Source organism: Nicotiana tabacum, chromosome 2, assembly GCF_000715075.1.
Source record: "Nicotiana tabacum cultivar K326 chromosome 2, ASM71507v2, whole genome shotgun sequence".
NCBI classification, from domain to species: domain Eukaryota; kingdom Viridiplantae; phylum Streptophyta; class Magnoliopsida; order Solanales; family Solanaceae; genus Nicotiana; species Nicotiana tabacum.
The window spans coordinates 36081722-36103874 of NC_134081.1; the positions used below are offsets into that span (position 1 = coordinate 36081722).

Genomic DNA, 22153 nt, shown 5'->3' on the forward strand with positions numbered 1-22153 from the left:
GGACCTTCATCAGTGCATGTTAGGCCACAAAGATCCCATGCACCTCCTCTCTGGATGAAAGATTATGTTTTCACCTTTGTGACAAGCAAGTATCCCATATCATCTCACATAGCCTATCATCATCTTTCTCCAAGTTACCAATCTTATCTGGGAGTATTTTCAGTATTGACTGAACCAAGAACCTTCAAAGAGGCAGCTCAACATCAGCAGTGGATAGAAGCTATGAAGCAGGAGATCAAAGATCTTGAGGACAACTCCACTTGGGAGGTTGTGTCTTTGCCTCCTCGCAAGAAACTAATTGGATCAAAATGGATTTACAAGATCAAATATAAATCCAATGGTGAAGTGGACAAGTTTAAAGAGCGACTTGTTGCAAAAGGCTATACTCAACAGGAAGGCTTGGATTACCATGAGACATTTTCTCAGCTAGCTAAAATGGTTACTGTACGCACTGTTATCAGTGTGGCTGCATCTAAAGGTTGGCATCTTTTCCAAATGGATGTCAACAATGCTTTCCTTCAGGGAGACTTGGCTGAGGAGGTATACATGGAACTTCTACAGGGATTTCAAAAGCAAGGGGAGTATCAGGTCTGCCGGCTGTTAAAATCCCTCTATGGGCTGAAGCATGCATCAAAACAGTGGAACATAAAGCTCACCACTGCCCTGTTGGATGCTGGATACACATAGAGTGCCCATGATCATTCTCTTTTTACCAAGAAGCATGAAACAGACATTGTGATCATCCTTATTTATGTGGATGACCTTTTGATAACAGGAAACTCTAAGTTTTTGATAGAAGAAGCTAAGAGTACTTTACATAAGTGCTTTAAGGTTAAAGACCTAGGGGAACTCAGATATTTTCTGGGAATTGAAGTCATGAGATCAAAGGAGGGTGTTCTTCTAAACCAGAGAAAATATGCACTAGAATTGATTTCTGATGCAGGATTGAGTGGTTGCAAACCTGTTGCAACACCAATGGAGCTGAATCACAAACTTACTACAGTGAATTATGACAATCATGTTGACAGAACAGATGATGCACAACTGGAAGAAGTGGGCGCCTATCAAAGGCTAGTTGGGAAGTTGCTTTATTTGACTATTACAAGACTTGATATATATGCTTTGCAGTACAGGTTTTAAGCTAATTCATGCAACAACCCAAAAGGTCACATATGGATGCAGCACTGAGAGTGGTCAAATACATTAAAGGGGCACCAGGCTTAGGGATATTACTGAAGAAAGGAGAGACTCAAACACTCACTGGTTTTTGTGACTCGGATTGGGCATCTTGTCCCAATACAAGAAGGTCTGTAACAGGTTATGTTATTAAGCTAGGTGAGTCCTTATTGTCATAGAAATCCAAGAAGCAGCAGACCGTTAGCAGAAGCAGAGTACAGGAGCATGGTAGCTGCAGTAGCGGAGATCATTTGGATGGTTGGTTTACTGGAGGACCTTGGAAACAAAGTACAGACACCAGTGAATTTGCATTGTGACAACAAGGCAGCAATGCAAATAGCTGCAAATCCTATATTCCATGAAAAGACTAAACACATAGAGATAGATTGTCATTTCGTGAGAGAAAAGCTCAAGAGTGGATTGATCACAACAACAACAACAACCCAGTATAATTCCACTAGTGGGGTCTGGGGAGGGTAGGTGTACGCAGACCTTAAACCTACCCTGAGGTAGAGAGACTGTTTCCGATAGACCCTCGGCTCCCTCCCTCCAAGAATTCCCCACCTTGCTCTTGGGGTGACTAGAACTCACAACCTCTTGGTTGGAAGTGGAGGGTGCTTACCACTAGAGCAACCTACTCTTGTCAAGTGGATTGATCACACCACAATATATCTCCACCAAAATGCAGCTAGCTGATCTGATGACCAAGGGGTTAGGTCCAGTGCAGCACCAGTCACTTATGTCCAAGCTTGGAGTGTTTGATGTTTTCCACTACCCAGCTTGAATGGGAGTATTGAAGTAAAAAGGGTTAAAGGAAGCATACCAGAAAGTAGAAGGGAGTGAAGTGTAAATAATAGGAAATAGTGAAGTAGAAATATAGTTAAATAGAAGAAAGAGAGATACGGATCTAAGTTGTACAAAACAAATCTAACTGAAAAATCTAGAAGCTTTTTCTCCCTCTGATCTTCTCTCTCGCTAGTCACTGCCATGGCCACTTGCATGTGTGAATTACTGTTATACTTGGCATAATCTAGCTCAATTAACAATGAAGGAGGAGAAGCAGACGAGAAAGAAGATGAAATATTTGGAGGCTACGGCTATGCGTTTTTATGGAGCTTAAAAGGACGAGCTATGACATCCATGGAGGCATTTTCATGAAGCTTTGTGAGCTACTTCCATTGGAGAAAGATGTTGGGTCTTTGTGGAGGAGAAGAGATGAGTTTATATGGTGAAATATGGCTTTCTAAGGGAGAAAACTGGAGGAGCTGCGGCTGTTTTGCTCAAGGAAGAAGAAGACACTCACCCTTTTTCTTTGGGTTTTTTCCTTACCTTTTTTTCAGTTCTGTTTCGTCCTCCGTTTTTTTTTTCCTGCCTTGTGTGTGTGTGTTTATTATGTAGCTCTATGAGCTTTGGAGAGCAAGAAAGGAATAAGGAGAAAACGTGTGGTCCCTACCCAAACTAGTGCAGGTGTATGTGAAATTGTGAATTATGGGTATTAGTACGTGGGGGGAAATGATAAATATGGAGAAAATCCTAATAAAACTGAAAGATAAAATATATATCTCCAAAATGGAATCTGCGAGTCCATTGGAAGGAAATAATGCAGAATGTGAGGTGGCCAAAGTATATTGGTTCAAAAGATAAAGAATCTTTGAATAAAATAAAATAAAATGAGCGGAAGGGCACGTGATTACAGGAAAACAGGAACCACTTGAAATACCATTTTCTTTTCTTTTTTCTTTTTTTTAATAAGATAAAATACTACTATTAAATTAAAATAGCAAGATCAAATACTAATTACTCAATGTTCATTTATTAAAACCTCTAACTTACAAATTACACTAAACTAAATAAACTATTTTTTGGAAACTTTTCTTTCTTTGTAAATGAAAATAAAACCTATACTAAAATGTGACTCCTTCAATTTTCAATTTTCTTATAAAAAGATAAAATAAAAGTTAAAACATGTAAATTAAACTTAAAATTATTTACATACTAAAAATTGGTGAAAAATCTAAATATGGTCAAAAATTAAGTGCCCACAACAGATATACATGGATATACATGTGATACACGTTTGATACAAATATGATACATATGTGATACACAAATGATACACATTGTAATACACATTTTTTTTAATGTTCATCTTCTACCTTGTATTTTCAATTCAAACCACTTCAAAACTCTACCAAAATCATCCCAAAACTGAGATTTAAACTCTTTAAGATGTATTCAATCTATTCCAATAACACCCACGAAAAAATTTAATATCTTTTTGGCTACAAAAAGCTAATTGGCTAATATTGGTAATATTTAACAAATTGGCTAATTTTGTATTAACTTACTTGTAATTTCCCTTATTATTTATTTAGAAAGCTTAGATTCAAATTGTGACTTTCTTGTTTTATTTCAAGATGTTGACTTGAAATGACAAATCACGTCATATGAAAAGGTCAAATTACAAATAGTTTTATTTCCTTACAGCTAGTACAAGTTGATCGAAGATGCCACTGTAGTTCCAGCTATGGACATTTAAGAAATAAAGCCCTTGATCTTCAAACTCTCAACAGAGTCCCTAATTATTTGCTCCATGTCAATAAATTGTAGTCCCAAATCCATCAACTTCTTACCTCCATCCTTGGCCCTTAATAGTCCAGGTTGAGTATCTTTTGGCAACCTGATCAAGACGAGCAAAACGTGACAGTGAAAATAACTATTTTTTTACTACAGCTCTAGGATCACACAAAATATTCACTCCTCAAGAAGGTTAGATTAAAAAGTATTACCGAGGAATGTTATATTCAGGGTAAAGCTCTGCAACCTTAGCGGCAAAGTCACCATAGTGAGTTATGGCTTCAACACACAAGTGCCTTCCTTTTGCTGAATTGTTTTCATAAGCAAGAATATGAGCTAACGCCACATCCTTGACATGGACTAGTCCCATAAAGAAATCTTCATATGTAGCGGTGCAGCCTGAGCATAAATAAAATGACAAGGCATGTCATGTTGAGGACACCACCAACAAAGATGGGAATGACAATCTAGAATGAGACATGTTAAACCTAGGAGTAGAGATCATTACTCAATGTTACCTTGAAGAAGACGAAGAATCATGAGCATGCTGGCATTAAGAGTTGGTGGGAGCATGGGACCCATTACAGTTCCTGGATTCACCACAACAATATCCAAATCTTCTTCCTTGGCAAATTCCCAAGAAGCTTTTTCAGCAAGTGTTTTTGATAAGGGATACCATACCTAAGGAACCAGTGCATGTCACATTTAAGAAAGGTTCTTTTAGGGATACAAACTAAACAACATTTTTTTCTCGTCTTTCATGGCAATATTTTCTCTTTATGAAGCTAAAATTCACTGATTCGATGAGGAAATCCCACATGCAAGATATAAACCAGAGTAGAGAGTTTTACACAAAAAATGTATTCTTTTTCGTTCTTTTTTTTTTTTTTTGGATAAGGTAAGATTTTATTAAAGAAAACAGTATATAAAAAAAATTGTATTCTCCACTAAGAGCATACTGTATAGACACTTTTTTAAACATCATATGCTCCAAATGTGTAAAAGAACTATAAGGTTCCACCAACTTCTACAAGGTTATTTCCACTCTCCAAAAGCAATTCAGTTACTCCAAATGGTCCATATGAGTGCCAAAGGAGCCTCTTCCCATCACTCTTTTTCTCTGTCTCTTCTTTCTTAAGCTTCCACCTCTAATGATTCATGACATCATCCATTCAACTCGCAAAATATTCCATATTCTACACCATTTATGTATGCAGTCGGACGATTCAGCAATAAATGGTTTACACCTTCTTCTGCTTCCTGTCACATGAATTACCAACTGATAGTCTGTCCTCCCTTTCCTAAATCCTCTTTTATCAGAGTGGCTTCCCGCGCTGACTGCTGTTTAGAAAAAGTCCAATTTTCTCAATGCTCTGGGATCCAAATTGAGCGAGAAAAGTAATATGTATATTATAAATTGACTTTGTTGAGAAATACCATCCTCCTGCCCTTCCATCTCCCTGCTTTCTGTCTATGAGTGATATTTTTTGCTTCAATAATAATCCAATCAAGCAATTCAGCTCATCAATTTCCCAATTCTACAAGTTTCTCCTAAGGTTCAGGTCGATAAGATTCCTCCGCCCTGTTATTTACCAATTTGTGCGATTGCTGCTGTTTGCCGGCTAAACATATTGAAAATGGATCAGATAGCTTTACATGAAGAGACATCACCACATCATCTTTATTTCCAAAAGTGATTTTAGCTCCATTGTCTATTTTAAAACTGATATTCCAGTAAAAATTCTCTTATACTTTCATTATACTCTTCCACAGAGCTGCTTTACATGGCAAAATGATCTGAATAGTCCTCCAACCCACCATTTGGACGCCATATTTCTCACCAATAGCTTTTCTCCATAAAGTTTGATCCTCCATTTGAAACTTCCAAAAACACTTCCCTAGTAAAACTTAGTTGAACACTCAAGTCTCTAATCCCTAACCCCCCATCTTTATTGGAGAATTAATTCTTCCACAATCAATTAGGTAGTACTTCTTAACTTTCTTATTCTAGTCCCACAATTGCAATCACTTAATATTTTTGTCATAGCCACTGGAACAGACATTTGAGAGATGCAGTAAGTGGCACAAAAAATGTCATAGAGAGTGGCAATGGAGATCCACAGCAGATCACACAAAGTGATATTGGTGATGAAGATCCTTATTATGCCATCTTTTATGTACCTGCAGCATTGTCCAGTCATATGCTCAAAGCATCCTCTGAACTTTGTCCTCCTCTTCTTCTCCATCTCCTAAGTTCCCTCTTCTTCTTGGTTCCTGAATTCCTTTTCCATGCCTTTAGCAAGACATACGTCGTGGTTTTTTTTCTTCCGTTCTTCTCGCATGTCACTCTCCTCTTATGTTCAAATCATCCCATGATGACCCGATGTAGAGTGGAGTTGCCTAAGCCAAATCCTAGGTATTCTCTTAATTTCATGTCTTTGGAGAGCAAGGGCTTTAGGATAAGTAGGAGTAAGATTGAATACATGCACTGCAAGTTTGGTCAGCATGACAACAATGAAGTTGAGGTGAGACTAGACGGGAATACGGTGCCAAAATGCAAACAATTTAGATGTCTAGGCTCGTTATTTCAAGAGAATGAAATGATAGATGAAGATGTTTGTCACGACCCAAAATCCACCTAGTCGTGATGGCACCTAATCCAACCCGCTAGGTAAGTCAAAATACAGTCAACACAATTCTAATGAAAATAATAAGAAATCAATAAGTGAAATAACTGAATTTTCATACTATAACTCAAGGATTGGTAGTACAAGTCATGAACCACTAAGACTTAGATTTACAAAGATGGTATGAAAATAAATAGAACATCTGTTTGGAATGTACATAAACAGAATTCGAATCTAAAACTACCAAGGACAAGTGATAGCTATATCCGGAAAGCAGGTACATCTTCAGTGCCAGCTCCCGTCATCCACAGCATCTCAGCTCCAAGATTTGCACGTAAGGTGCAGAAATGTAGTATGAGTACAACCGACTACATGTACTCAGCAAGTATCATAACTAAACTCGTCGAGGTAATAGTGGCAAGAATTAAAAATGATACTCGCTAATAACATGTTCAATTCATATATCTCGCAAGTACATAGCAAAAATGTTATCAAGTCATAAATCACAGATAAAACCTCCTCAGTGCCCAAAGATAATGTAACATGCTTTTTTCGGTTAATAATCCAGCATATAGAGAAGATATGCGTCTAATATCAATCAATCATCAAACTTGCATATAGAGAAGATATGCGTGATTAAACAAGTCAAGTCACACGGATTCACATATAAGAACGATATGTACCGTGTCCCAACTCATCAAGTAAGGTGGCATATAAAGAAGATATGCATAAAGACATGTATACATTCCGGAGCTAGCAAATAGAGAAAAGATGCAATAAAAACCATGTATACATCCAAGGAAATTGCAAGTAAAGAAAAAATGCAATAACCTAATCAAAAACTGGCCAGTTTTCCTTAGAAACACAATAACCGAACCAAACCACTGATCAGCTTTCCTCATACCGCGTGTACACCATCAAGAGAGAAACATAAGAGGATGACCCTAGGGGATGGATATTTATCCACACGTTGCACGACGTAGTCATGTGCCATAATATCCCGCACGCCGTATTCACGTGCCAATAATCACAATCTGCATGGCGTATTCACGTGGCAATAATCATAATCTGCACGGCGTGTTCACGTGCCAATAATCACAATCCACACGGCGTATTCACGTGCTACCAGTCCAATTCATATCACACAGAAGGCAGATATGCAAGATTACATGTACATGATCAATGAATATCAAATTTCATACTCATGGACTGGTATAAGTGACATGTTAAGGTGTATGCATGTGCATCGTATGCTACCACAGCTCAAATCAGGTAATTACATCACGAAAGTAGCAATTATCAAGTTAAGTCAGGAGATTAACCTCTATGTAACCTCAAACATGGTTCAAATAGCTCACAAATGGGGTACAAATATAAGAAACATCACAGCATGAAGTTTAGCAATCAATTCAAGGCATATCGTAGCCTAAGCACTACCCCGAGCATGAATAATACCCCGGTGCACGCACATGACTCAACCCCACACCTGTGCCCCACCCATAGCATGTAGTTATCACCAATAATTCAGGCAACTAGTGCCTGAACCAAAGTTAGGTAAAATACTTAGTTCAAGCAAGCAAAATCAATACTCTAGAAGCGCCATCCCGCTCGAATCGACCTCCGAACGGCTCGAAACTAGCAAAAAGCAACTCAAAAACATCAAATAACGCCATAGGAATCAAACCCAAACAATAGATGGCGAATCTTTAATCAAATACTCAAAGTCAACCCGGGCCCGCACCTTGGAACCCGACAAAACCCACAAATTCCGGCAACTCATTCGAATACGAGTCCAACCATACTAGTTTCATCTAAATCCGACTTCAAATCGATGTTCAAAACCAAATTATTCACTTTAGAAAAGTTTTAACCAAAATTCCCAATTTCTCTTTTAGATTCATCACTCAAATGCCAAAATCAAAGATGGAATCAACAATAAAAATCAAAACCGAGTCAAGAACACTTACCCAATCCAAGTGGAGAAAATCACCTCAAAAATCGCTCAAAACCGAGCTCCCAATCTCAAAATGTGATAAAATAACTCAACCCTCGAATATATGAGATCTGCCCAGGCATCTCCGCATCTGCGGACAAAACTGTCGCATCTGCAGCGTCGCATCCGCGAGTTCCACTCACTGCCCAACCACCCGCACCTGCGGAAGCCACCTCCCGCTTGCGAAGCCGCAACTGCAGAAAACACATTGCAAATGCGCAACACCCAGCTCTCAGCCAGCTCGCTTCTGCGCCCTCTCGTCCGCATCTGTGGCCACCGCACCTGCGCCCATAGTTCCGCAGGTGCGACCACACCATATCCCTGCCAACCAGCAATAACCAACATGCCCCAAAATGGTTCGAAACCCATCCGAAACTCACCCGAGCCCATCGAAACCCCGTCTGAAACTCACTCGAGGCGTTCAATACCCCGACCGAATATACCAATAAGTCCAAAAACACAACATGAACCTATTCGAGGCCCCAAATCACCCGAAATAACATCAAAATCACAAATCGCACCTCAAATCAAGCTTAATGAACTATTTCAAATTTCCAAATTCCAAACTTACGTCGAACACGTCTAAACAACCCGGAATCACCTCAAATTTTGCACACAAGTTCCAAATGATATAACGAACCTATTCCAACTCCTGGAACAACAATCTGAACCCGACGACATCGAAGTTAACTCCCGGTCAAACCTATAAACTTTTCAAACCTTCAAATTGCCAACTTTCGCCACTTCAAGCCAAAACATTCTAGAAACATCTAAATACGAATTCGGGCAAATGCCTAAGTCAGAAATAACCATCCGGACCTAACGGAATCATCAAAACTCCGATCCGAGGTCAAATACACAAAAGTAAAACTTGGTCAACTCTTCCAACTCAAAACTTCCAAAGTGAGAATCATTCTTCCAAATCAACCCTGAACCACTCGAAAACCAAAACCGACCATACACGCAAGTTATATAATACATCATATGAAACTACTCACGACCTCAAATCACCGAATGGAAATGCAAATGCTCAAAACGATTGGCCGGGTCGTTACAATGTTACTCATAGGATTAAAACTAGATGGTTGAAATGGAGAAGTGCTAACGAAGTGTTATATGATAGAAGGATGCCTACCAAAGTGAAAGGTAAGTTCTATAGAACGGTATAAGACCAACAATGTTATATGGTAGTGAATGTTGGGTTGCTAAACTCCAGCATATCCGCAAGATGAATGTTGTATAGATGTGAATGCTAAGACGGATGAACGGTCATACAAGATTAAATCATTAAAAATTACCACATTCGCTAGAAGGTGCAAGTAGTATGCAATGGGGATAAAATGAGAGAAGGCCCCTTGAGATGGATTGGTCGTGTCTTGCGTCGCCCTATAAATGCACCAGTCCGGAGGAGTAAACTACAGTGAACGAAGGTGTTAAAAGGAGACAAGGTAGACCTAAAATCACATGGAAAAAGTTACCTCGAATGACCTATAAATTCTAGGAATAAATGCAGACTTAACTAAAAATATGGGGCAATGGAAGAAAAAGAAGGTGATACTTACTAGTTAGGAATAGGCTTTAAATTTGTTAGAGAATTTTTAATATTATTACTATTTTTCTTATTATTGCAACAACAACAATAACAACAACCCAGTAAAATCTCATTAATGGGGTCTGGGGAGGGTAGTGTATACGCAGACCTTACCCCTACCCCGAAGGAGTAGAGAAGCTGTTTCCGAAAGGCCCTCGACTCAAAAAAAAATAAAATGACAAAAGGACAAAAAGGAGACAATATTAGTATCACAACAGCAATCATAGGAAAAATAGGAACATCATGAAATCCAGAAGAAAGATGCAAAGCAAAGGGAGACAATATTAGTATCACCACAACAATCATAAGAAAAATAAGAACACCATGAAATCTAGAAGAAAGATGCAAAGCAAAAGCGATAGCTAGTAAATAGCACCTGCACTGAAAAGCGAAATAGTAAGACACAACATTGCCACTAGCTATCTTAGACAAAAACCCTACATGGCTAGTCCCACAATAGTACGAAGTAAGGCACGACTCAACTATCTCCTAACCTATGGCCCTAATACTCGACCTCCACATCTTCCTATCAAGTGTTATGTCCTCGAAAATCTGGAGCCTCGCCATATCCTGCCTGATCACCTCTCCCCAATACTTCTTAGGCCGCCCTCTACCTCTTCTCGTGCCCTCCACAACCAGCCGCTCACACCTCCGTACCGGAGCATCTGGGCTTCTCCTCTGAACATGTCCGAACCATCTAAGCCTCGCTTCCCACATCTTGTCATCAATGGGAGCCACGTGCACCTTCTCCCGAATATCATCATTCCTAATCTTATCTATCATAGTGTGCTCGCAAATCCACTGCAACATCCTCATTTCTGCTACTTTTATCTTCTGGATATGTGAGTTTTTAACGGGCCAACACTCAGCCCCATACATCATGGCTGGTCTAACCACCGCTTTATAGAACTTACCTTTGAGTATCGGTGGTACTCTTTTGTCACACAGGAATCCAGATGCTAACCTCCACTTCATCCATCCTACCCCAATACGGTGGGTGACATCCTCGTCGATCTCCCCTCCCCCCTGGATAACCGAACCAAGGTATTTGAAGCTGCCTCTACTCGGGATGACCTACGAATCAAGCCTCACATCCACGCCCACTTCCCTTGGCTCAGCGCTGAACTTACACTCCAGGTATTCCGTCTTCGTCCTGCTCAGCTTGAAACCCTTAGACTCAAGAGCTTGTCTCCAAACCTCCAGCCTCTCGTTAACACCGGCTCGCGACTCATCAATCAGAACTATGTCATCGGCGAATAGCATGCACCATGGCACATCCCCTTGAATATGGTGTGTTAACGCGTCCATCACCAGGGCGAATAAGAACGGACTGAGCGCAGAACCTTGGTGTAACCCCATTACAACCGGAAAATGCTCAGAGTCGCCTCCTACTGTCCTAACCCGAGTCTTAGCCCCATCATACATGTCCTTAATCGCCATAATGTAGGGAACCGACACACCTTTTACCTCCAGGCATCTCCAGAGAACTTCTCTAGGAACCTTGTCATACTCTTTCTCTAGGTCAATAAACACCATGTGCAGATCCTTCTTCCTCTCTCTGTACAGTTCCACCAACCTTCTAACAAGGTGTAATATTTTTCTTATTATTATTTACTATTATATACTCCCTCCGTTCCAATTTATGTAAACCTATTTCCTTTTTGGTCTGTTCCAAAAAGAATAACCCCTTTCTAAATTTGGAAATACTTTAGCTTAAACTTCCGATTCTACCCTTAATGAGAAGCTTTTATAACCACACAAATACTCTAGACCCCTTTTGACTTATTTAGGACCCCAGTCAAACAGGTTCACATAAATTGGAACGGATGGAGTATATATATTGTGTTGACCAGCTTAATTATAGGAGAAGAATAAGAGAATAAAATCTTTAATTAATAGCTTGATTATAGGAAAGATTGTATTGTAACTGAATATTCTCTCATTATTTTCATTTATTTTCTTTCCTAGAATAGTTGTAGGACTTTTGTATAAAAGCATGTATCAATAGGATGTAAAACATACATTGAAATACAAAGAGAGCCTTCTCTTCTTCTCAATTTCATCATGGTATCAAAGCGTTTTGAGGTGAGTTTTCTCCTTCTGCAGCACTAGGGTTCAATAGGTTGAGTTTTCTCCCTCTTTCTTCTAGTTTTCTTGCTAAAGTTTCTGTCCGAAGCTTTTTTTTCTCACCTTCCGCCAGTTCTGTACAACAATTGGTACCACGGGAAAGATTATATCTACTGTACGACCTACCCAAACTAGTTTCAAATTTTTTCGAACACCAGAAGACAAGTCTGGCGTAACCAGTTAGCTGCAGTAGCCTTTTTTCAAATTCTGAAGGTTGTTTTGGATAACGAGGTTCTTCTGTTTAGCATTTATATTCCGGAATATTTTTGGTGCTACGGATTGTTCAAAAATAAGGGGGACTCAAAAACAGTAGATAACAATAATTTTATTTCACATGGTATTAGTATGGTAAAATTGGATGGTGTTGGTTCGTATCTTGCCTGGTCAATGGCTTGTTTGTTGTTTATTAAATCCAGAAAAATGATTGGCTATATTACTGGAGAAAAGAAACAACCTGATGTGATTGATGCTACTTATAGTCAATGGGATTTTAATAATTCCCTTGTTATGACTTGGCTTTTGAATACTATGCACCCTCGAATTTCTAAACAATATTTGTTGCTTGACACTACAAAAAAAATTTGGAATTCAGCCAAGCGCACTTATTCTCTCAAGGGAAATTATGCCTAGATTTTTGAAATTCGAAATAAAATTCATACGACTAAGCAAGGTGAATTGACTATCACTGATTATTATTCCGAGTTAAGCGGGTTATGGCAGGAGATTGACTACTATCAGGATCTCCAAGCAAAGTGTATTGATGATGCAGTTCTCTTTCAACGATTGGTTGAAAAGGAAAGGATCTATGATTTTCTAGCCGGTTTGAATCAAGAATATGATCAGATCAGGGTTCAAGTTCTCGGTAAAGTTCCTTTTCCTTCTCTTGAGGATGCATACTCTTATGTTCAAGAGGAAGAGAGCCGACGAGGGGTCATGCTTTATTCAGCACAAATGGAGAAGTTCGGGTTAGCTATGTCTCATGAACAACCAAAAGCATTCACTTCTGATAAAGATTACATGCATTGTAATTAGTGTGGAAAGCCAAGGCATACAAAGGAGACATGCTGGAAACTACATGGTAGACCAACTAGAGGTTGTGGAGGAAAACGTGTAGGTCCATCAAGGGTTCAAGCTAATATTGCAGAAAATGTGGAGACAACCAGAGAAACTGCTTCTGGAGAAGCATTTTAAGCATTGTCTTCGAATGAAGTTCAGCATCTTCGCCGTCTCCTGAATAAACTTGACTCTTCTAATATTGCAACTTCCAATTACGTGCAGTCGGGTATTGCCTTTAATGCTCACCTTAATTCTTGGATTATTGATTTTGGTGTGAATAAACACATGACAAGCTCCTCTAAGGCTTTCAAAACTACTCTCCTAGTTCCAAAGGGGATTATGTCAGAATAGCCAATGGCTCCCTAACTCTCGTCTCTGGAACAAGTTCCGTTGTTTGTACACGTGATATTACACTATCATTTGTTCTCCATGTACTTGAGTTTCCCGCTAACCTGTTATCTGTTAGCGCCATCACCAAAAAACTAAATTATAGTGTCGAGTTCTTTCCTTATCATTGCGTTTTTCAGAATCTTCAAACAAGGAAGAGGGTTGGCAGTGGTAGATTGCATGATGACTTATATTGGATTGATGAAACTCGAGACTCTGGTCAGGCCTTTTTTTGGAGGAAATAAGGATGTCAACCAAGAAATAATACAGTGGCATAAACGGTTGGGGCACCCATCATTTTTCGCTTTAAAGAAGTTATATCCTAGTTTGTTTTCCAAAATTGAGTTTGAATCTTTGTTTTGTGATGCTTGTGAATTTGCCAAGTATACTAGAAACTTTTATCCTCTTAGTGATAATAAAAGTACAACTCTTTTTTCGACTATTCATTCCGATGTGTGGAGTCCTACTCAAACAGTTTCTTTATCTGGTAATAGATGGTTTGTTACTTTTATTGATTGTTGCACTAGAATGACTTGGTGTATTTGTTAAAGGCCAAAACTGAAGTTTTCTCCTGCTTTCAGTCATATTTCATAAGATGATTTGCATTCAGTTTGAGGCTAGGATAAAAATCTTGCGTACTGACAATGGCACTGAATACATGGATACAAATTTTGGTGCTTATTTGGAGTCTTATGGGATAATCCATCAAACTAGTTGTCCTTATACTAGTGCACAAAATGGGGTTGCATAAAGGAAAAATGCATTTGTCAGAAGTCGCAAGATATCTTATGTTTACCACGAAACTACCAAAACCTTACTGGGGGATGCCATTTTAGTAGCTACATATCTCATCAATAGAATGCCACAAAAAACTCTCAATTTTGGGACTCCAATGGAAGCATTAAAGGGTAAGAATGATTATACTGCTCCTCCAAAGATATTTGGGTGTCTCTACTTTGTTCACACTAGGAACTTTGGGAAACATGATCTTAGAGTTATCTCCTCTTTGTCAACATGGATGTTACCTTTCAAGAATCTGAGGAAAACTTGATCTTATAGTCATCTCCTCCTAATGATAGGAGATGACAAAGAGGAGATGACTCGATTGAAGAAGTTGTTAGCACAAGAATTTGAAATCAAAGATCTAGGGAAGTTGCAGTACTACTTGTGAATTGAGGTTGCTAGATCAAAAAGAGGAATCTTTATTTCTCAAAGAAAATATAATTTGGATCTTTTGAAAGAAACTAGTATGCCAGGTTGCAAACCGACAGAATCGCCCATTGAAAGTAATCACAAGTTACAAGCGGAACTGGAAAGTCAGTTGATAAGGAAAAATATCAAAGATTGGTTGGAAGACGCATTTATCTCTCTCACACTAGACCAGACATAGAGGGTGTTTGGATTGGCTTTTAAAAAGTAGCTTATAAGCTAAAAGTCAAAAGTCATAAGTTGGTAATACCCAACTTTTGGCTTTTGGCTTATTTTTGTACTTTTCATGCCTAAAAGTAAGTACTTTTAAGCAGTTTTTTATCATTGTCAATCACCACAAAAAAAAACAATAAGCACTTAAATAAGCCAATCCAAACACCCTCATAGCCTATTCAATCAGCTTGGTGAGTCAGTTCATACATGATCCCCGAGCTACTCATATGCAAGCTATCTTTCACATTTTGCAGTATTTGAATCTGCTCCCGGAAAAGGTTTATTGTTCTCCAAACATGGTCACCTCCAGATATAGAAGTCTTTACAGATGCGGAATGGGCTGGATCTCTAGATGACAGAAGATCCACATCCGGTTATTGTACACTCGTAGGAGGAAACTTAGTTACTTGGAGAAGCAAGAAGCAAAGTGTAGTTGCTAGATCAAGTGCAGAGGTCTGTGAACTTTTGTGGTTACAAAAGCTACTAGAGGAATTGAGATTGTCTGAAATAAGGAAACTTTCCTTGTATTGTGATATCAAGGCTGCCATTAGTATAGCTCATAATCCAGTCCAGCATGACCGACAAAGCATGTTGAAGTTGATCGACACATCATCAAAGAAAAAGTTACAAGTGGTGACTTGAGTTTGTTCCATGTGTCATCTGAAAAGCAGCTAGCTGATGTGTTTACCAAAGGTCTCAACAAACGGACTTTCCATCCACTAGTTTGCAAGTTGGTCATGTGTGACATATTTGCACCAACTTGAGGGGGAGTGTTGACCAGCTTAAGGAGAAGAATCAGAGAATCAAATCTTTAATTAATAGCTTGATTGTAGGAAGATTGTACTGTAACTGAATATTCTCTCATTATTTTCATTTATTTTCTTTCCTAGAATAGCTGTAGGACTTTTGTATAAAAACATGTATCAATAGGAGGTAAAACATACATTGAAATATAAAGAAGTCTTCTCTTCTTCTCAATTTCATCACACATACACACACACACATATATATATATATATGTATGTATATGTATATATATATATATAATTTAACTTATTTTTAGTACTACTCTTATTTTATTTTGGCATAATGATGATAGAAGCTGAGCTTAAAGAAAGAAGTGAGGATTCATATCGCCGACCCCAATTTTGTTTGGGACTGAGGCGTAGTTGTTGTAGTTGTTGTTGTTGACTAATTTGCCTATAGAACCTATTTGTTTCAACTGTGTAGTTAAGTGGTGATGAAGTGTTTTTGTAGAGGAGTTTACCATACTAGTTGCAAATGGTATGAGGTCTTTTGTTACATGTACGTCATATATGACCATTGATGGTTGTACGTGTGTCTACTTGTAAATCAAAAGTCTTGTGACTCTCTAGATTATTATAATACATTGATGATTGCCGAGGGCCATTCTCAGGCATTACAGTGAGATGTTTGTCCTTTGACTATCTCTTTCTCTCTCGTGGTTGGTATATTCAGTTTGATGTCAAAAAACTTTTCTCAATTGCTTTTGCCATGAGTTATTGTCTGATTGGTTTCATAATTCTTTTGGTAATCATTATCTCTCTTTTTGTTATTATATATAAGAAGTTGGTTTTATCGACTCTCATCGGGGATTACTCTTCTGGTCCGGAGTTTTCTACCAAGAATTTGGATGCTCTCACTTATTTTCCGGGTGTCTGCATCACTCGCTTGGCCAATTGCTTGCATCTTTCTCAAAGAAGTATGCTAGCAATCTTGATCGTGTAGATTAAAGTAGTCGACTCATCAATCTCAAGTGAATAGTAGTATAGTACAGAGGTGAAAAAGATTGTCGATCCCAAAAAGACTAATATATGGTCGACAACACGTGATTCTTATTCTTGTGGCTTGAGAAGTCAAATGTTGAGATTCAATTAATTCCTTCTAATATTAAACCCTTCTCAAAAAATTAATTCCTTCTAATATCTAACAAAACAAATGGTCAAAAGATACATGAAATACATGAGAAATAAGTTTCAAAAGAAATACCAAAGTTGCTAATAGTTAGGATTTAACTTTACCTACATGCTTGTTACAGTTTTTTGTTAACACAAGTTTTAAACAATACCATTCTGAAGTATAAAATTGTCATTTTCAGGTGAGACTGCCTCTTTCTAAAGTCCTTTACCTTGATGTTGCTCCCGGGTAGACTCTTGGTTAATTTCACACAGGACGCATGACGGCTGTGGAACTAATTTTCAAGAATTGGTAAAATCCCTTACTTTCTAATCATCTTTTAACGTAGAAGTGACCACCTCTGAGATACCTAACCATGATTATTCTCAAGAGTAGACTCTCATTTAGTTACTCTGAGATGCTTTAAGGTTTAAGAAGTTCTCCTATTTTTAGCACACAAATCTTCATATTGTTCCTATCGGGTAGCTTAATCAAAATTATTGCATACTTTAACAATAATAACTTGAGTATTCTTGAATCAACCTAACTCCTCTAATTTGACCTCACGTTAGATTTTATTCACTCAAGTATAACTAAACATAACCTGGTTAAATTTTGTGCAATTTCACAATACATGGATGAAGAAACTAAGTATGATAATGTGGCCATTCAACGAAGCAAATATGAAACTCACATCTCAAGGTACAAATTTTACATATTTATAACCGAGAAATTTCCTGTGAGTTAGCCGGCAACCCTAGTTGACCCACAAGTTGAAACTCCAGAAGGTATGGCCCTGTCGCTCTTCTCTACCTTGCTTAATTATCAGGCTTCTTGTGATCGGCAAGATTTGAGCTAGTGACATGTGTCCCACCTCAGATACTCAGTTGTGCATCCTTACTACTGAACCAAACCTAGAAGCAATCAAATCTCAAGTACGATTGAACAAGCATGGGCTCAATTTCACTCCAACTACATAATTTACTCCATAACACAAGTGAAGAAAACCAAGGAAAACTACTTTCTTCATGACAAATCAATTAATCAATCAACTACACCTCATCCCAACCTAGAAAGGTATTTCAGACTTTCATGTCAACACAAACTTAAAAAGAATAAGAGAAAGAAGAACTTGCATTGAAGATGGGTGGCTAATCGAGTTCATCTTCTATCTTTTCTTTTTTATCCCTTCATGTTGAACTATCCCCTCTCCTTCTAAAAATTTACAATCCAAAACCATTTTTGAATTGGAGAGAGTTCATGATTTCAAAAGTCGGTGCAGCAGCGCTCATACACACTAGCAACTTTAGAATTACTATCTGACACTGCAATGTCCGCACAGAAGACGAAGAATACACTTTGGACTAATGCCATGGTGCATAAATATGATGACATGGCACTACACTTGTGTTTCACGATGTTCATCTTCTTTGCTTCATTGTTGCATTGGTCATAGCACTGCGATGTGGGTGTTCATGTTTCAAATATTTTCATATATATATTCAACTCCTTATGAAGGCTCTAATTGTTCCTTCGCTTGCCAAAGATCATAAAATCAACTACAAACAGCTTGAATATATCATGGACTTAACTAATCTCACAGTAAAACCTTCAAATAATCATTGGTATGCTCTAGTCCAAGTCAATGTTCTTTCCATTTTGTTCACCATTAAGGATGTTAATTCGGACGATCGCAATTTATACTGTAGTATGGTGGGTGCCTTACAATATTTCCATGCTTTGCCAGCCATTACTGTTGCAGTGAATACAACTAGTCAACACGTGCACACTCCTAATTCTTCTCATTTTATTGGTACAAAAGAATATCTTGCTTTATATTGCAAGAAATCTTAACTTTGGGCTAGATTTGAAGTTGTAGTTTTTCCTCACTGCTTATTTAGACGCTACTTCGTATGGCTTTCCTGATACTTGTAGGTCTATAACTGGAGTGGCTCTCTTTGATAAGAATCTTATTTCTTCCTCTTCTAAGGAGCAAAATACTGTGTCTCGCACCACACCAAGGGGAAAGTTGCTTCTTTGCTTGTATACAGTCCTCTTCGGCCCACTTCTTGTCTTTTGTGATAATGTAAGAACATGTATCTTATATAGAAACTTATATATCAATTATATAGAAAGCATCTTGTAGTTGAATTTACAAAACATGTGGCTTAGGGGTCTATTCTTGTCCATTATTTTCTGACGGAGTGTCAATTTGCTGATATTCTCACCAAGTACCATTCATGTCATGCTTTAGGACTCTTCCAAAGGGTATTCACTTGTGACCAGGCATATGCTATGTATATGTTTATTTATAATATTAGTGTAATATGACCTGTGGCTACGCCTATAAGTAAAGATGCTCTTGTAATATGCATTTGTAATTCACCGGGGATACTCTTGTCACTTAAACTTGTATTGCTCTTTTCAAGCTAAAAATTCTCAACTACAGTATGATTAAGGGGTTAAGGGACGTAGTACAAAAACTTTGACGTTTCCAACTTATGACCAACTGTTGGTTGCGTTGGAAAATTTGCGATAAAGGTAAAGTACATGAGGCAGCTGAACTTTAGCTTTCATTGAGGTTGGATTTGTGTTGTAGAACAATTACAAAACATATTCTTTCAAAATCACATCCTGTTTCCCGAGAACCTAAAGGAAACCAAACCAATCTCAAAATCATACCGTTTTCTAATCCAAATGCCAAAGAAACCAAAACACATAGACCACATAAGCAATGTTAAGAAGCAAAGGAAAGGCAAAGACAAGCCAAGCAGAAAAGAAAAAATGGAAGTATGATAAGGGAAAGGTATAATTTTGATAAAGAAGATAGAGAAAGGAGCGTACCCCTTTCTGTTTGCAGTAATCAATATCCGTCCAGCAATCCTCATTTTTCACACGATCAGCCGGCCAATTAGGACTTGGAATGATGGCCGATACAGATGTGGTCACCACCACACGTTTAACCCCCAGCTCCTTTGACGCTGTAAGTACATTCATAGTGCCTTTGATTGCTGGCGACAGAAGCTGATTCTGTAACACCACACAACCCCAAGTAGAGAAGAGAGTAGCAAATTAGTACCAAAACTCATTTAAATCAATATCAAGAACAAGTAAATGAACAGTAACAGTAGACAATACATACAGGGGTACTAATTAATTTGTTTCAATCTGTCTAAGCCTATGGTGGCAGAATTACACAGGTTAACATTGAAAAAAATTAAAGGGATTGAAGACCTTACCTCGGGATCTTTAACTTGATCGACAATGCAGGGGGAAGCAAGGTGGAAAACGCCAACAGCACCAGTAATGGCGGGGACAATTGAGTCGTAATTAATTAGATCAATTTGGAAAAGAAGGAGACGGGATTCAGCCCCTTCTAAGGCAAGTAAATGCTTCGTCTCTTTCTCATCATCTAAAAGATAAGTCGAGAAATTAGGAATTACTTGAACCAGAAAAAAAGGAAGAGAAGGGGTGAGAGTTGACTGACTGAGATCTTTGATGGTGGCGTGAACAGTGTAGCCACGCTCGAGAAGGAAACGGACCAGCCATGAACCAATATAGCCGCTGCCTCCAGTAACACACACTACTTCACCTGCTCTGTTTGCCATTTCATTAATTCACAATTTGTAATGCGAAATAAGCATGCGGCTCTATGTATCCAATGAGAAGACATTCATTTTGAGTTTTGTGCCTAAGTATGGCTAGAACTTGGACACCTGGCAATAGACGTAGTGCATTGTTTGGATTTAGGGAAGGGAAAGTGAGATGATGAAATTTTACTTTACTTTTTCGTATATAAAAGAATTAAAAGTAATAGAAAACAAAATTGAGAAAATAAGGGAAAAGAAATCTTATTGATTATTGCAGCTTTCTTCCAACCGAAAAGAATTACTATTTGTACTCGCGCGAACACAAATATCAAATTATGCTTTGGGTTATTTGAATTATATGCAAATTATCTTAAAATTTAAATCTTCCAGATAAAATTTACATATAATCATTAGATATCAATTAAGAAGTATGACATGAAATTGTTTTTCATATCTCGTAGTGGATAACATATTTTCTTTTTCTATATCTGTAATAATTTAACCCCCTGATTCTAGTACTTGCAATTTATTCTCTTGTCAATATTAAAGAATACTAAACATATCACGCTGTAATATGATTTGTTTGAGTACATTAGATCGTATTGTTTTAACAAATTTCTTACTACCACTTTATGTTTTATCTCAAATTTGAGTAAGTCTTATCCTTCTACATTTTGTCACGATCCAACTCCCACTGAGTCGCGACAGTGCCTAACACTACTTGCTAGGCAAGCCAACAATTTTACAATGACAGCGAATTCAATAAAACTTAATTTAATAAACTCAACAGCGAAATGTCATGAAATAACTAAGTAAACAACGATAATACTACTACGACCATACCAAAGATCTGGTGACAACGAGTACTTGAGCATTACTGAATATCAAAATACAATGTCAAACCCTCGATACAACTGTCTGAACTATAGAACAGTAATAACGAACATAAATGAAAGAGAACTTCAAGGTCTGCGGACGACATAGCAGCTACCTCGTAGTCTCGCAAAAGATGGTACCAACACAACTCTAGCAATCTCCGTGCCCAGAAGTATCTCGATCTGCACATGAAGTGCAGAGTATAGTATGAGTACAACCGACCCATATACTCAATAAGTAATAAACATACCTTAGGCTGAAAGCAGTAACGAGCTCAAAAGAAAAAATTAGTAAACAATACCAATAGCCAGTAACAACTTAGGAGATAAAGGAAACAATATAAGTAAATAACTCAATGATATCATATTTAGCTCGTTCACATTACAGGAATTTAGACATGCTTTTCAAGTATAACAGTTAAATCCCAACATTGATAAAACATTATATTTATCAGCTAGCATGAGAAAAGTATATCTATATGCCTATATGTCAAATATACATGTCAATTCAATATCATCACAGTGAAATAATCAAGTACACTAACTCTCAGCACGCTCAAGGTGCCTGGCTCAAATTTCCCTCACCATCACATACACAATCACTCAACAATGTACGAGTGCCTAACAAAAATGCCCCTCACCAAAGCTATAACGATCCGACCGATCGTTTTGAGGATTTGCATTCAACTCGGCAGTTTGAGGTCATGAGTAGTTTCATATGGTATATTATGACTTGTGTGTATCGTCGGTTTTACTTTTTGAGTGGTTCATGATTGATTTGGAAGGATGATTCTCATTTGAGAAGCTTGAAGTTG

General features: G+C 38.0%; 1 protein-coding gene across 1 annotated transcript; it reads right to left on the bottom strand.

The window, feature by feature from the left end:
• Positions 1-3512: 3512 nt before the first annotated feature.
• On the bottom strand, positions 3513-20642 carry LOC107770552 (cinnamoyl-CoA reductase 1-like). Its single transcript, NM_001325068.1, is given in 6 exon segments — positions 3513-3856; positions 3966-4152; positions 4272-4434; positions 19718-19903; positions 20113-20285; positions 20361-20642. Coding segments are annotated over 6 exon segments (975 nt in total). The 5' UTR covers positions 20482-20642; the 3' UTR covers positions 3513-3711.
• Positions 20643-22153: the final 1511 nt, after the last annotated feature.